The sequence below is a fragment of the Mytilus trossulus genome, chromosome 14 (assembly GCF_036588685.1).
Source record: "Mytilus trossulus isolate FHL-02 chromosome 14, PNRI_Mtr1.1.1.hap1, whole genome shotgun sequence".
In the NCBI taxonomy this organism is placed as follows: Eukaryota; Metazoa; Mollusca; class Bivalvia; order Mytilida; family Mytilidae; genus Mytilus; species Mytilus trossulus.
Genome location: NC_086386.1, coordinates 4828021 through 4845119, shown reverse-complemented (window position 1 = coordinate 4845119; position 17099 = coordinate 4828021). Strand labels below are relative to the sequence as shown.

The 17099-nt window shown below is 32.9% G+C and overlaps 1 protein-coding gene across 2 annotated transcripts; it reads left to right on the top strand.

The window, feature by feature from the left end:
• The first annotated feature begins 2451 nt into the window (after positions 1 to 2451).
• On the top strand, positions 2452 to 16701 carry LOC134696620 (uncharacterized). Of its 2 annotated transcripts, XM_063558490.1 has the most exons (10): positions 2452 to 2649; positions 3974 to 4191; positions 8429 to 8595; positions 9463 to 9713; positions 10334 to 10746; positions 11586 to 11855; positions 13244 to 13438; positions 14951 to 15078; positions 15816 to 15835; positions 16509 to 16701. In XM_063558490.1, exons 1-10 carry the CDS (start codon positions 2559 to 2561, stop codon positions 16637 to 16639), a joined length of 1884 nt encoding a protein of 627 aa, XP_063414560.1. In that variant the 5' UTR covers positions 2452 to 2558; the 3' UTR covers positions 16640 to 16701. The 2 variants fall into 2 exon arrangements, with proteins under 2 accessions (XP_063414560.1, XP_063414559.1); XM_063558489.1 differs by lacking the exon at positions 15816 to 15835 and having other exon boundaries at positions 14951 to 15098.
• The last annotated feature ends 398 nt before the right edge of the window (positions 16702 to 17099 follow it).

The following is a 17099-nucleotide window of genomic DNA, read 5'->3' as shown; positions in this document are numbered from 1 at the left end:
ATCGGAATATTTCCATTCCCACCCGGGTAACACCCCCCTTTTGAAGTCAAATGGTTGTTTCCTTACCGCTAGAAAAATTGTCCAAAAATTTTGAATTCAGTTTTACGTAATGAACATTTAAATGACATATAGTTTACAAGTGGGAACAAATCTTATGTACAGGTAGCTAAACAAGGTGTATAGATGTGAACAAATGTAATGTGAAACCAGTGTACACTACACTAAACTAATTGTAAACATGTTTACTCTACACGACGTTTGGTGTGAACACGGCCGTGTTCATATTGACCTAAATTCGGTGTTGTGTTAGTGTAACTCACACGTAAACTAAACACAATTGCGTTCCCATTGATAAAACTCAATGTTTACATGTAGTTTAAATCATGTTTTATCTACACACAGTCGATAGTCAATGTAAGCCTTGTGTAGGTTAAGTGTACACAAAACTAGGCATTTAGGACATTAGTTTTACCGTGTATATATTTAAGGAGGAAACTATTTTTGATAATTATAAGTATAGTTCTTTACAGAAATTATTGTCTAAATTTTAAAGATTTTTTTTGTTAAAAAAAATTAACGTACTTTATTAACCCCTGATCAATATATTCGGTAAAAAAAATCTGACTCAATTATAGATGAGTATAAAACATAAAGGCAAGTGGGTGGGGTGGTGAGCTACGGATTTTGTTTTGGAAACCAAAAATGTTTCCAGTTTTTGGCCCTGAAAACTTGTTTGTTTGTTTCACCCTCAGCTGCCACTATATATAATGCTAAAATTGATTCAACTTGTCATCAAAATTTGTCCTGAAAAAAATCAATAGCCTACCGCATACCCCCGCTCCCCTCCCCTTCCCAAAAAAAATCAAGTAAATAGTTGCTGCCTAATTCATTTGAAAAGGTCTTCCCGAATCGACTTGACGTACACAGAAATATTCGCCACTGGTCTTTACTCAAACAACGATTCACGCATAAATGCAGGACTTAAAAAAGTGTGAGGTAAATGATATGTTTGTCTAGTATCTCAGATCCGTTAAATACCACTTAAAATAAATTTAAAAAACGTAACCCTATTCCTTTACCAAATACTCATTAGAGAAGAAATACCATTTGAAACAAACAGAAAAGATAAAAATGTAGTGATCGGGCAGATCCCTAATATCTCAATCCTTTTTTTCGGCTGTAAGCACGCTGCTGAAGCTAACGTTTTCTAATGCGCAATCGAGACATCTCTAGTATATTCAAACCACTACAAATAATAAAAATGGCTTTCATAAAGAAGCAACCACTTAACTTAAAAAAAGGGGGAGGGTTATTTTTTTTATCTGAGTCAGAATTTTTCGCGCGTACTTTTTTATTCCTTTTTTTCGATGCTGGTGATCACATACTTTTTTTTTCAAAATTTAACACTATTACTAATGTATGGGGAAACTCTTGATTCAGAATTTTTTTATCATCTGTATGACCTTTTTTTTATCATCTGTATGACCATTTTTTTTTTTTATCAAATTGGGGATCGAAATATTTCCATTTCCACCCCCACCCCCCGTTTGAAGAAAAATGGTTGTTCCCTTACCGCTAGAAAAATTGTTCAAAAATTTTGGATTCAGTTCTACGTAATGAACATTTAAATGACATATAGTTTACAAGTGGGAACAAATCTTATGTACAGGTAGCTAAACAAGGTGTATAGATGTGAACAAATGTAATGTGAAACCAGTGTACACTACACTAAACTAATTGTAAACATGTTTACTCTACACGGCGATTGGTGTGAACACGGCCATAGACTAGATTCAAACTATTTTTAAAAAGGACAATTGCATGCTATACGACTTGATAATGGTGTAGCACCGAAAACACCGTAAACCAATCAAAATCGTATAACCTCTCCCGAAACTGACCAGCATGCTCTCACACTCTGTACAAGAAGGTAAAATGTGAAATATTCCACTCTTTGCAAAGCTTAAATTTTAAAAAAAATAGAGGCAAGAATATAATGATGATAATTGCAATCATATTTATATATATACAAATTTCTCTATACTTTGTTAAAATGTTTGACAAGTTGTAACTTCGAACAGCGAACGTCATGTCAATGTTGATGCAGGGTGGTCGAAATCTGCATAAATCAGTAAGATATAAACCGTGACAAACCAAGGGTATCTCAGTGTAGCTAGAAGCATCCCAAATCAGGCTTCTTTAAAAGAAGTGCAAAATATCATTGATCGAAAGAGGGAAGTGACGTTAATTTAATTTAAATGTATCTTAATATGCATTTTCTTTTCGATTATTTCACATGCAATTTATGATATAAAAGCTTCGTTTTCAATTACCATAAGTACATGTATACGATATACTATACACGTATTAAAGTACCTATCACTTAAAATCAATAATTTGTCATATATGAACAGGGGTGAACTTTATTTCACATAACGAAAAAGTGGGTAAATTGACACAAGATTTTCTTATCAAATTAATTAAACTTCCCGAATGCTATAAAAGGGACATATCATCTAAATTAAGGCAAAAGACGCATCGGTCAATAAGACAATACAATGGCACAATTTATGGAAACAAACTTACTTATTTTGAAGACGACAATATTAATATTTTTGGTGGAATCGCATGGTCATATTTTATTACAAGGTATGAATTATCAATGTTGGGAGACGGATATGTTTTACCAATTGACCATAAAAATAGAAAATGCAACTTAGCATAGATATCGTAGAAGATGAGAAATCTTACAAAAAAAAATAAATATCATTTTGTATTTTTAAAGAAAAAAATGCAAACGCACGTTTTATTAAATATACAAGAAAGTATGTGTGGTTTATTAGAAAATTGGACAGTAAAGCAATCTAGCAACATCTCTTTTTTTTAAAGAAATACACTTGTATTGAAACCATGAAGCACTGCAAAAACATTTTAAGTGTAAAGATGCCGAAAACCAATTCATAAAAATGAAAACAATCTATATCAACACTAGCGACATGATAACTTTCATAGTGATAAAGATTATAACACAATGTTGACTATTGTACCCCTATTCTTGACATTTATTTCTATTATGTCTGTTTGTTTGTTTTGTTCACACATCGTTGCCAATATGATAGAATTTTATGCGACTCTAATAACAACATGAGGTTGAGTCTGCTTTCAAAGTCTTTCAAATCACGTTCAATTCACCATTTTCTACATCAGAAAATGCCTGTACCAAGTCAGGAATATGACAGTTGTTATCCATTCGTTTGATGTGCTTGAACTTTTGATTTTGCCTTTTGTTTCGATACTTTCTTTTTTAAATTTTCTTCGAAGTTCGGTATTTTTTTTATTTTTTGCTTTGTAATTCAATGAAATAAACTTCTGTATAGAATATTACAATAAAAAGATATTTCTTTTCTTAACCTGTTTTTGTTTAAAATCAATATGTTCTCACTTTAATAATTCTGAAACAGTTCTGACGATCAGTTAGCCATAAGCCCTTTAGGAATTTTTCAGCCAATAAGCTGAAGGACATTTATTGTCAATCATACGAGACCGACCATATAGATTGTATGTTGTGCTACTGGTGCTACTGTTACATCAGAAGTCAATATTTCAAACTACGCATCAAATTAGATGCTGCTTTATAAATGATCACAAATGGTACTACATGACCTGATGCATGCTGATTCATTGTTTGGTTTCGACGATATTTCTTTGTAAAGAAATATCCATAGTATTTTACTAAATTATATTTTCACAAATCAGTACAACATTTCTTAACCTAAAACTTTTCAAGTCCACATGCCCGAAGTTTTCTGGTTCAACTTGTTTTCTATATCGTCATTTCGGAGTCTTTTATAGCCAACCACATGATTTTGGCTTTTTCTCATTGTTGAAGGTTGTCAAGTGTGGGGATATAGGTAAACCCATTTTATTTTTATTTTGACGTATTTTTGTTTGCATTCTAACATATTTGTTTCAGACTACAAGGACCATCCGTGCATAAGACCATGTAAGACAGATCGTCCAATGACGTGTGAATATAACTTTACAGTAGAATACTATTATACTCTTACAAAGTCTTGTTACGATTGTCCTTACAATACAACAGACTGTGGACGACCTCATTGTGTTCCAGCGGATGGGAATCAAAGGGGAATAATCACAGTGAACAGGATGTTACCGGGCCCTGGTATACATGTAAGATTAATAAATTTATCAAATTATTCTGTTCTAAAATCAAAACAAACCTCTACAAACAAGGATTGTAAGCTTAATTCGTGTCCACCCTTAGGGGAGCTTGGCATTTATTTGGGGTAAAATTTTCACAAAAGTCGACACCTACTTTCGAAAATGACAATTAAGTATTCAAGTGTCTGCAAAAACATTCAAAATTTTATGTAGACAATGTCTATGAATCACGTTATAAGTTTAAATATCGATTTTTTTAATTTATGGGGTGAAAAACGATTTTTTAAATAACCCAAAAAATCGGGTTTTTGCCTTAAGAAAATACCACTCTAAATATTATCTCGAATAATTCAAGCCCTTTCCGTGTCCGATTTTCTCCCACACGAGGGTTTGAACTCCTTATGATCATTGGCCGCGTCGCCTGCTCTCTGAGAGAGTGAGCCAATCAGCGGTGATCAGGATAATGAGTCTGCGCAACTGTCTTTTAATTGTCTTACCAAACAAGACAGACAAGACAAATACTTTATTAAAGTCTCACCACGTGCGTTCAATTAACACAAATCCGATAATAAATAATTAACATCAATTAACATCAATCAACATCAGTTTACATAATTTAACATCAATTAACATGCAGAACTCCTCCTTCCTTAGCTGCCAATTTAAATCAAAATTCCCATATTGCAAAGCGGTGTGAATTTTCAGGGGGGTAAAAACAGCTAATATTTCTGTTGATGTTCTTTACGAATTTTTTAAAAGTCTTAATTCTTCAACTTCTGAAGATGAAAACATACCTATTTCAGAAGAATTGCAAGAATTGAATGAAATTATTAACAGTAGTATTACTGAGGTAGAAATTTTTACATGTATAAAAAAACTAAAAAATGGAAAAGCATGTGGTGATGATTTAATTATAAATGAATATATAAAGTCTACATGTAATATTTTTATGCCTGTTTATGTTAAGCTTTTTAATGTTATATTTAGTTCGGGAAATGTACCAGAATCCTGGCTTATTGGAAATATTATACCTTTTTACAAGAATAAAGGAGATCAGTGTGATCCACAAAATTATAGACCCATCACTATTTTAAGCTGCTTGGGTAAACTTTTTACTTCAGTACTCAATTTTAGAGTAAGCTCTTTTTTAGAAAATTTCTTATTACTTAAGGAAAACCAGTTTGGATTTAGGAAAAAATATTCTACTACCGATAGCATTTTTGTACTTCATCTATTATTTGAACTGTTAAAACAGAAAAAGAAAAAACTTTATTGTGCCTTTATTGATTTTGCAAAGGCCTTTGATACTGTTTGGCATGCAGGACTTTGGTCAAAATTACTTAAATACTCTGTGAATGGTAAAATGTTTAATACTATTACAAATATGTACAGTAACATAAAATCTAGAATTTTTTATAGTAATGAATATTCTGAATTTTTCCCATGTAATGTTGGTGTTAGGCAAGGGGAAAATTTATCTCCTATACTTTTTTCTTTATATGTAAATGATCTAGAAGATTTTCTAATAGAAAAGAACATAGATGGTTTGAAATCTCTATCAGATGAATTAGAAACTGAACTAGATTGTTATCTTAAACTTTTTATTATATTATATGCAGACGATACAGTCTTGTTATCTGAGTCTCAGGTTGACTTACAAAAGCAACTGGATACTTTATCTGAATACTGTAAATTGTGGAAACTGAAAGAGAATGTAGAAAAAAGTAAAATTGTATTTTTTTCTAAAGGTAGACTACCTAATAATGTTAAGTTTAATTATGAAGATATTGTACTAGAAATTGTTAATGAGTTTACTTATCTAGGTGTCTTATTCAGTAGAACAGGAATTTTTTAAAGGCTAAAAAAGCACAAGCAAATAAAGCAATGTGTGCTATGTACGACGTTATCAAAAAAGGCAGATTGCACAATCTTTCTATTGAATGTCAAATTGAATTATTTGATAAGATTGTTAAACCTATTTTAATTTATGGGAGTGAAGTCTGGGGTTTTGGTAATAATTCGGTTATAGAAAGGGTTCATATGAAATTCTGCAAACTTTTGCTTAAGGTTAAAAATTCTACACCTAATTTCATGATATACGGAGAATTGGGCAGATATCCTTTGGAGATTGATATAAAACTCCGTATAATTAACTACTGGACTAAATTGTTGTCTGTAAAACAAGAAAAACTTCCTGCAATACTATACAAGTACTCATTGTATAAATATAAAAATGATATTACATGGTTGAAACATGTTAAATCCATTCTTGATGAATCTGGTTTATCATTTGTGTGGGATACCCAATATTTTGTAAACGATACATGGCTATATACTATTGTTAAACAAAATCTTGTTGATCAATTTAAACAGAAATGGCACACTAACGTGCAAGAATCGCCAAAAGCTATAAACTACCGTATGTATAAAGAAAACTGTCAATTTGAATATTATTTTAAACATTTAGATGATAGAAATATTATTACATTATGTAGATTGAGAACAGGAAGTCATAGATTTCCTATTGAGACTGGTAGATGGCAAAACGTTGCAAGAGAAAATAGAAAATGCTTACTTTGTAATTCTGGTGACATCGGAGATGAATTTCATTATATGTTTATGTGTTCTGTATTCAATGATGAGCGTAAACAGTTTTTGAGAAAAAAATATAGAAATCAACCAAATGCATTGAAATTTAATGAACTGATGAATAGTAAAAATCTTTCTGATCTTAATAACTTGTGCAAATATATAAGAATTGTAAATATTCATTTAGGCTCTCCTGGGTAATTCATGTACTTGATATCATTTAGTTTAATATGTATATCGTAATATATGATATGTACCTCCTCTTGCTTTCGTATAATTTTTGTATGTCTGTACATATACACTATGTAATTATTGTGTATATCTCTATACCATTGTAATTTGGTTTGTTGAGAAATAAAGATATATGATAGTGGTTGACGGTCTTGATCGAGGAAGTCGTTCAGGCGTTAATGTAGCCTTCGTAGATCAGCGGATTATAACGACTGAATTATTCGGGTTATCTAAATATTAGACCAATTTGGCAATTAATTATCTATCTTGGAACAGTGTAGCCAATGTCATTATGTTTCATTGTATGTTTCTTTTGCTGACTAGTATACATTGTATTAAAAGACAAAATATCATGTATCAGTGCTCCATACACTATTACATTGTACAACTTCATTACTTCACGCACATCTAGTTTTATTACGAAGATTAAAATTTGTATTTTGTCAGGAATCAAAATTATTTAAACCTTATTTCAAATATTAAGAAAACATTTTATGTATATATGATGCGCCTATTTACACTGATTTTTCAGAGATTTATAATGTTTTACAATGGGCACCAATTGTACACAGTTTCTCTTGAGTTAATTTCTTTTTCAAATTTACATGAGGTATAATTTATCCAAACATGAACTGTGAAAAACACCAACATTTAAATACAAGATATTACTATTAGGGTTAAAAAATAATATGATGTCAGCAAACCCTCATCACGTTCTACCCAACCTAGATTTTTATGTTTCAAACTATTTTTTGAATGTTGAATAGATAAAGAGTCTAGACTTTAAATTTGGTTTCATCATAGGGATATTACAAATAAAACTTTTTTAAATCGATCTAAAGGAAATGTTAACCTCTTATGTAATATCTGTAATGAAATTCGTGTGTTGCAAGGACGAGTAACCAGGTACACGTATATCAAGGAATCGTTTTACCAAGAGAGCATGTGTCCCTAAAATCAGATAAATTGATAAAACGAAACAAAGTACAAAGTGTAACCTTATTCTTTAGTAAGTTAAAACACCTTACGTAATCATTAAAATGACAATAAATGTCCAATCAATACTTGAATGTGTCATCCGAACAATTGTGTATGCGTGTATGCGTTCGGTTGCACGTAATTCCTTTATTGAGTGATTGGTTTGCAAATACAGTACAATTCAACAAATCTGAAAATGAAAATCGGGAAAATAGTCTTGAACAAAAGATCATACAGATCCCTTTTTAACATTTCTGATTGGTCTTCGTCATCATACAGATCTGGTCTTCCTCCATTGATTGATTTATTCTAATTCAAATAGTTTGGTTTTTTTCGGTCTTAAACTTTTGCTTTTATTCTTCATTACTGTCTCTTTACATGTGTTTGTGATTGTATAGTATTCATATGTTTCAAACTACAATAACCCAATATACATGTACGTTTTCAGGTATGTTACAACGATACAATAGTTGTAAATGTTCACAATAAGCTGGAGGGTAGCGAAGGAACATCTGTACATTGGCATGGTATACACCAGAGAGAATCGCAGTTTATGGATGGTGTAGCCATGGTAACACAGTGTCCAATACTACCATACACTTCATTCCAGTACAAGTACGTTTAAAACAGTGTGAAAAACTAGTATTATTTACATTATGGAGGATTTTAAAAACAAACTCAGAGATAATCAAGTATATTCAAAACAGTGTGAAAAACTAGTATTATTTTCATTTTTGAAGATTTAAAAAAAAAACTCGGTGATAAACGCAGCCTTATATAAATAAATCATTAATAATTTACTGTACACAGCTACTTTTGCAAAGGTACTATTTCTGTACTAAAATTGTAAGGAAATCTTTAAAATTCAGTATTATTTTGTTACTCTTAAATTATTGTACTATTTAGGTACATGTATTTTACAGTGCTGTACTTTATTTTGTACTTGAAATTTAGGTACTACAGATTTTTGTAGTACTACCGTTACATTTTCAGCATTTTGAAAGTTTTTTTTCTTTTTCAAATCTCTTAAAGTTATGATTTTCAAAAATGGAATATTATATTATTTCTGTACCAAAACATTTAGTACAAATCAAGTACTGTAAATTAAAAGTACCTTAATATTACAATAGTTTTAAAGTAAAGAAATAGTAAAATATTAAAAGTAAATTTCCAGTACTGCATTTTTTAGTACAGAAATAGTACCTTTGCAAAAACAGCTGTGTAGTTATTTAGCAGTAATGTTTATTTGACTTTATCTGATCTAATCTGCAAAAAAAAATAATGCTTGAAAATATAAGACATTAAATTTCAAATATACTTGTATTTATTTTAGACATTTATTAATTTCGAGTAAAAACAGTAGCAATATCAGAGTAATAACCCCTGTATCCAACTGGTATTCACTTTGCCAAATATGTCAAGGATAACCAAATAAAGATGAGACAGACAAATCTAAATACAATTATAATATTGTATTTTTAGATTTAAGGCATCGACATCAGGAACACACTTTTGGCATGCTCACTCAGGATTACAGAGATCTGATGGTTTCTTTGGTCCGTTAGTCATACGCCAAACCCCAGAACAAGATCAACAATACAACATGTACGACATCGACACACCAGAGTATACAGTAATCATCAACGATTGGTTGACAGAGCTGTCAATCAACAAATTTGCCCATCATTATCTTGCGGATGGCGACAACAAACCTGCATCAATGCTTATAAACGGTACGTCATTTTAGCAAATTTTTGCAAGATACATGAATGGGCCATGATTTAAAAAAAAAAGCAATATCCAACGACATAATGAAGTTAAGCGTATGTTTTTCCAACTGTATACAATACCAATTGGTTCCTATGTCGAACTAAAAATTGGTAAGATTCATCACAACGTGTGAATGTACATGGAGCATCTGAAATAGACCCTATTGATGTGCATAACAGATGATGGTGGTTCTGTTAATTTAATGAATGATCGCCAGCATTATTCCAGTCTTATTGTAAACCCATCTTGAAACAACTATTCATGAATTCATAAAAGAATACGTCTACAAAATTAACGACCACACATGTTTTTCTTACAGGGGCGGATCCAGTCATTTTGAAAAAGATGGGGTTCTACCCATCGGACTCCCACCCCCTCCTCCCTGGATCCGCCACTGCGTAATATATTTCTTTTGATTAAAGTGTCACACACGTATTTCAGTAACTTTTTTTTTATTTTTGGTTCTCTCAGTCATACACGCCTCTTTCAAATTATATCTCTTATCGAATATTTTGATACACTTATCAACAGTTTAGTTTTTAAAACAATTAGTTTTGTTTTAACTCATAATCTTATGTTTTAGGAAAGGGAGCATTTCAAAAGTTTACGACGCCTACAGGAAGTGAAGTGTACACGCCATTTGAAGTTTTTACAATCGATTCTGGTCGCCGATACCGCTTTCGACTGATCAGTAACGGTCTGCTTTATTGTCCTAAACATATCTCTGTTGATGACCACAACTTAACAGTCATAGCGACCGACGGAACTCCAATCGAACCAATAGAAGTGGAAAGTCTGGTAATGTACAACGGTGAGCGTTATGACGTCATCATAAACGGTGATCAGCCGGTTGACAATTACTGGATGAGAGTTGTAGGACTTGCAGACTGTGGAGTGAAAAATGCTTCACAGCTGGCTATCATAAGATATCGAGGAGCCAACGAGACTGACCCATCGGAGTCAAGATTTCATGATGATAGAAAAAGAGATGGAAAGGTATATAGAAGTTTCTATTTTGGTGGTATACATAAGTTCTGACCATGGGGGACTTTATCGGTAGTGAAAATTGTTAAAACAACCCAGTAGTACATAAAGTTACACGCAGGGTATATATAAATGAATACATTTTTTGACTTTCTGTAAAATGCTGTTCCTCTTAAAATACATTTAAAGTTTTCATAAATTACATAAATAGTTTATAAACGAAAATGGATATCGAAAAACCTCAACGACGATATGATCTAACTATACATACTCAATGATTACAGTTGAAAGAAAGTAAGATGAACACTTTCAGATCAATGTTTGGCAATTGCTTGTTAATGGATTCAAAGAAGTAAGCTTAAAATGGCATAAAGACATGCTAAACTAAATAAATGATACAGATATGACTTCAAATTAATAAACCGTGCATCATAAACGATAGACAAACATTTAACTCTTAAGAATACCTTGTAAGAATGTTCGTTTTATGACAATAAATTGTAATATGGTTTCCATGCCAAGAAATTGCCTCCCTTGAAATTCTGCAAACACTCCATAGAGCAAATTACATAGATGATTAAAATTGACCATTTGGTATATAACCGTGTAGTTCTATGCGACACGAACATAAAGGTCATAATTTAATTTGTTGAATGGAATTAAATCTGTATCTATGAATGACTGATAGGGGGGTCGACCGGAATTTTTAGCTAGGTTTCTTGGCATGAAAAGGTTAATTGTTTTGTGTTTGATATTATGATATCGATATCGACGTTATTTGTACATATCCTTCGTTTAAACGTGTATGCCAATACAGTCATAATCTATCTTTACCGTCGTTTTAATTAAAGACACTGAACCCATTGAATTCTCAAGAGACAGAGACACTTATACCAGTCTCCAGTTTGGTATCAAAACTTGACGATGATGCATCACTGAAAGATGTTCCGGACAAACGGTTTTATCTGGCAATGGACTTCTACAATATCAGTAACTACAGATTAAATGATGTGTACCAAATGCATGACCATGACCATATCCATTATACACCACAGATTAATCACATATCTAACACATTACCACCATCACCAGTGTTATCACAGTTTAATGACATCCCAAAGGTAAGTCGAAAGAAAACTAATAGTTCGTTCTTATGATGAACTGTTAGACCACTGCCCAAGGTTAGATTCTCTATGTTTGTGTCTGTACCAAGTCTGTAATTCATTGGTTGCATGTCGTTTGTTGCTATATATTTGTGTTTCGTTTAACTTTATGTACATTAATTATACCATTAGTTTTGTCTCGTTTTAATGATTTTACATTTGTCATTGTGGGACCTTTTATGTCTGACTATGTGGTATGGGTTTTGCTCATTACTGAAGGCTGTACGGTGACATATAACTGTTAACTTCTGTGTTATCTGGTATGTTGTGGAGAGTTGTCTAATTGGCAATCACGCAACATCTTCTTGTTGTATAACTAAAACAGTCAAAAATACAACATACTATTTCAAGGATTGCAAACCGTCTCGTCGGTCCACTAAAAGATGCTCTCTATATATAACTAAAATAGTCTTTAAATAAAGGCAACAGAAGTATACCGCTGTTCAAAACTCATAAATCCATGGACAAAAAACAAAATCGGGGTATCAAACTAAAACCGAGGGAAAGCATTAAATATAAGAGGAGAACAACGACACAACACACACAGAAACGGATAAAATAGAAGCATGCATCGTATGTTTTCAGATACTCTATTAAATACATGCAATATAGAAAAAAAACTGAAGATTAGAGTCTTGATAATGTGGTCTGTCTAATATACAGCTGTAGTTCTAGCAATTATAGTTGAAACATCACATTACTCTTTGAGCATCTATCCAACACGTTACAGTGATATTATTTTATACACTTATTGTTATATGTATTAGTATTATTACAATGAGCTAATGGGTATATGATAATGATACTGTTACCCATTAGCACAGACAACTAACAGACATCTTAGATCTTGTGGATTTTATTCCAAGAAAGACTATCATTACTTTTGTCAGAATATCAAATAAATTTTGTTTCTTATATATTATTTCGGTTTCATCGACCTGTTTAAATTGATTAAATGAAAAATTCTGCAAACAATGGTAAAACAGAATGCATATCTTCAAGCATAATTTCAAATGTTTCTTAGTTGTTATTAAAGTTTGTGCACTTTAACCGATATTAAACACTAGGAGTCTTCGAAAAGATCACGATACAGTAATTTAATCCTACGTATACCGCATGTGGCTGTCATAAGTCATTTAGTAACCTCTTCAATTGTTGTGTTACGTCATTGGAAAATGTATAGCTGCAAAAATAAAGCCTAATAGATGAAACGTTAAGACTTGCACTGTACAAAAAAAACCTAATCTAATCAAAAAGAAAGTTTGAAAACGCATGCGTGTGAAATATATCAAAAAAGCACAGGTGCATTTCATAACTTAATTAATCAATTATTTCGTTTCTTGCAGGAATTACTATGTAATCCAGAGACACTAAATAAAACAACTGACTGTACCAAGGAGTACTGTGAGTGTGTACATGTACAGAAAGTGTCACTGGGAGATACAGTAGAACTGGTGCTCATTGATGAAGGACATACATATGATGCAAACCATCCTATGCATTTACATGGAAATTATTTCCGAGTTGTCGGTATGGATAGGGTAGGTAGAAATAACTTCCGAGTTGTCGGTATGGATAGGGTGGGTAGAAATAACTTCCGAGTTGTCGGTATGGATAGGGTAGGTTGAGATAACTTCCGAGTAGTTGGGATGGATAGGGTGGGTAGAAATAACTTCCGAGTTGTCGGTATGGATAGGGTGGGTAGAAATAACTTCCGAGTTGTCGGTATGGATAGGGTAGGTAGAAATAACTTCCGAGTTGTCGGTATGGATAGGGTGGGTAGAAATAACTTCCGAGTTGTCGGTATGGATAGGGTGGGTAGAAATAACTTCCGAGTTGTCGGTATGGATAGGGTAGGTAGAAATAACGTCCAAATAGTTGGGATGGTTAGGGTAGGTAGAATAACTTCCGAGTAGTTGGGATGGATAAGGTAGGTAGAAATACTTCCGAGTAGTTGGTATGGATAGGGTAGGTAAAAATACTTCCGAGTAGTTGGTATGGATAGGGTGGGTAGAAATAACGTCCAAATAGTTGGGATGGTTAGGGTAGGTAGAAATACTTCCGTGTTGTCGGTATGGATAGGGTAGGTAAAAATACTTCCGAGTAGTTGGTATGGATAGGGTAGGTAGAAATACTTCCGAGTAGTTGGTATGGATAGGGTAGGTAGAATTGTACCTTTTGTTGTGTTACTAAAGATCGTTTGTATGTGTTAGCGATTGAAATGTAGTACTGTATGTTATAATATATACATTTAATGAAGCTATGTGATAACACTAAAACTTTTGAATGAACAAGAGGCCAACGTCTGTGATTGATGTATGTGATGTATGATATATATTCCATCAGAATTTAAACCGACACGTAATACAATTTTGAAGTACACTAACAAATAAAAAATAATAAAAACGATTAACAAAAACGATTAACAAACCTCGACTGAGAAATTGAAGCTACATGTATGCATATGCATAGTTAAGAGATTCTCTCTTCACTTGAATTTTTGTCACACTAAAGTAGAGGGTATGATAAGAGCATTAACTTACAAAAACAGTCAAATTCCGCGGTTGATAGAAAATTATGGGCTAGTACATATGTATCAGTGAATAAAATCTAAAAATTTGAAAATGAAATATCAGTTTTATTTTCACAATGAAGTCATAAACATTTTGAAATATCTGAGCCTGTAATTCGGTTGTTGTTGTTTGATGTTGTATATCATATTTATTTTCCGTTCATAATTTTGCACATACATCATGCCGCTAGTTTCCTCGTTTGAATTGCATAAACATTCGTTGTTAATTTATGTGTCATTTAGTCTCTTGTGGGTAGTTTTCTCATTTGCATTCATACCATATCTGCCTATTTTTATAAATCACCATTTTGCCTGTAGTTTTTACAAAATTGAGTATGAGTATAGTTGTTAATTATGTCTGTGTCATTTTGGTCTCTTGTGGACAGTTGTCTCACTGGCAATCATACCACATCTTTTTTATATGAGGAAATCCCTTACTTAAAGAGATATTTGATAATTTGCAATTACATATTTCTTACAGCTTGGATCCACTACAACTTTAGAGGAAGTAAAAAAACTAGACGACCTTGGATTATTGCACAGAAATCTTACAAAACGGGCAGCTAAAGATACCGTAACTGTACCAGATGGCGGATACACGATTGTCAGGTTCCTTGCTACTAATCCAGGTAAATATGTTCGACTCTTAAGATACTGTTAATGTACCAGATGGCGGATATACCATTGTTAGGGTTCTGCTACTAACCCAGGTAAATATGTTCAACTCTTAAGATACTATAACTTTACCAGATGGCGGATACACAATTGTCAGGTTCCATGCTACTAATCCAGGTAAATATGTTCGACTCTTAAGATACCGTTACTGTAACAGGTGGTGGATACACGATTGTCAGGTTCCATGCTACTAATCCAGGTAAATATGTTCGACTCTAAAGATACCGTTACTGTAACAGGTGGTGGATACACGATTGTTAGGTTCCATGCTACTAATCCAGGTAAATATGTTCAACTCTTAACATACCGTTACTGTAACAGATGGCGGATACACAATTGTCAGGTTCCATGCTACTAATCCAGGTAAATATGTTCCACTCTTAAGATACCGTTACTGTACCAGATGGCGGATACACGATTGTCAGGTTCCATGCTACTAATCCAGGTAAATATGTTCGACTCTAAAGATACCGTAACTGTACCAGATGGCGGATACACGATTGTTAGGTTCCTTGCTACTAATCCAGGTAAGTATGTTCAACTCTTAAGATACCGTTACTGTACCAGATGGCGGATACACGATTGTCAGGTTCCATGCTACTAATCTAGGTAAATATGTTCAACTCTTAACATACCGTTACTGTAACAGATGGCGGATACACAATTGTCAGGTTCCATGCTACTAATCCAGGTAAATATGTTCAACTCTTAACATACCGTTACTGTAACAGATGGCGGATACACAATTGTCAGGTTCCATGCTACTAATCCAGGTAAATATGTTCGACTCTTAAGATACCGTTAATGTACCAGATGGCGGATACACGATTGTCAGGTTCCATGCTACTAATCCAGGTAAATATGTTCGACTCTAAAGATACCGTAACTGTACCAGATGGCGGATACACGATTGTTAGGTTCCTTGCTACTAATCCAGGTAAGTATGTTCGACTCTAAAGATACTGTAACTGTACCAGATGGCGGATACACGATTGTCAGGTTTCATGCTACTAATCCAGGTAAATAAGTTCGACTCTTAAGATACTATAACTTTACCAGATGGCGAATACACGATTGTCAGGTTCCATGCTACTAATCCAGGTAAATATGTTCGACCATTCCGTACTTTGACCTATTATAGTTTACGTGTATCCACAAGAGACTAAATGACACATCGGTTAACAACGATTTTTTATGCCATTCAAACGAGGAAACTAACGACATGATTTATGTACAAAATAATACAAAAGTGTGACTTGGGTGGTTTTTAGACGAATTCAAGACATTTAAAGGACGGAAAACATATAACAAGTTAGTATACAGTAGTCCTATCTCAAAATCAATAACTTTTTTGTCTTTTTTAGGATTTTGGTTTTTCCACTGTCACATAGAATTTCACGCAGAGATTGGTATGGGCCTAGTTTTCCAAGTTGGTGAGCTTCATGAACATCCAAAATCACCGCTAAATTTTCCAAAGTGTGGATCGTGGCATTAAGTGAATGGATCATTCACTGGAAGAATTGTTTAAACTTTTCCAGTAGACAATTGAGACGCTTTAATTATTAAGAATATTCATATTGTTTTGAAACATTTAATAAATTACATAATATTTATGCATTTCTATTATTTCATTATATGCTATTTATACTGATAACAACATAAGCGGTACAAATTTATCTGCACCAGAAACGAATTTCGACAAACAATGTCTTTTCAGTGACGCCCAAGGTAAGTATAAAAAAAGAAGATCAGGCCTTGAAGGCATAAAACTTTGCTCATTACTCTGAGCACAAAAATCATGCTCGAAACATGAAATCCAGCAATTTGATTGGTTGATATTCGAGTCTGAGTACAAAAATCATACTCGAAAGTTTTATGACCGTGACGCCTGGTATGATTGCCAATGAGAAAACTATCCACAATTTGAACATCCAAACCTTATTACAAAGGTGAAT

Coding starts and splice junctions, on each gene's coding strand:
- LOC134696620 (XM_063558490.1), top strand. CDS start 2,559: ATGGCACAATTTATGGAAACAAACTTACTTATTTTGAAGACGACAATA. Junction 4,192..8,428: donor TACCGGGCCCTGGTATACAT/GTAAGATTAATA, acceptor GTACGTTTTCAG/GTATGTTACAACGATACAAT. Junction 8,596..9,462: donor TACACTTCATTCCAGTACAA/GTACGTTTAAAA, acceptor TTGTATTTTTAG/ATTTAAGGCATCGACATCAG.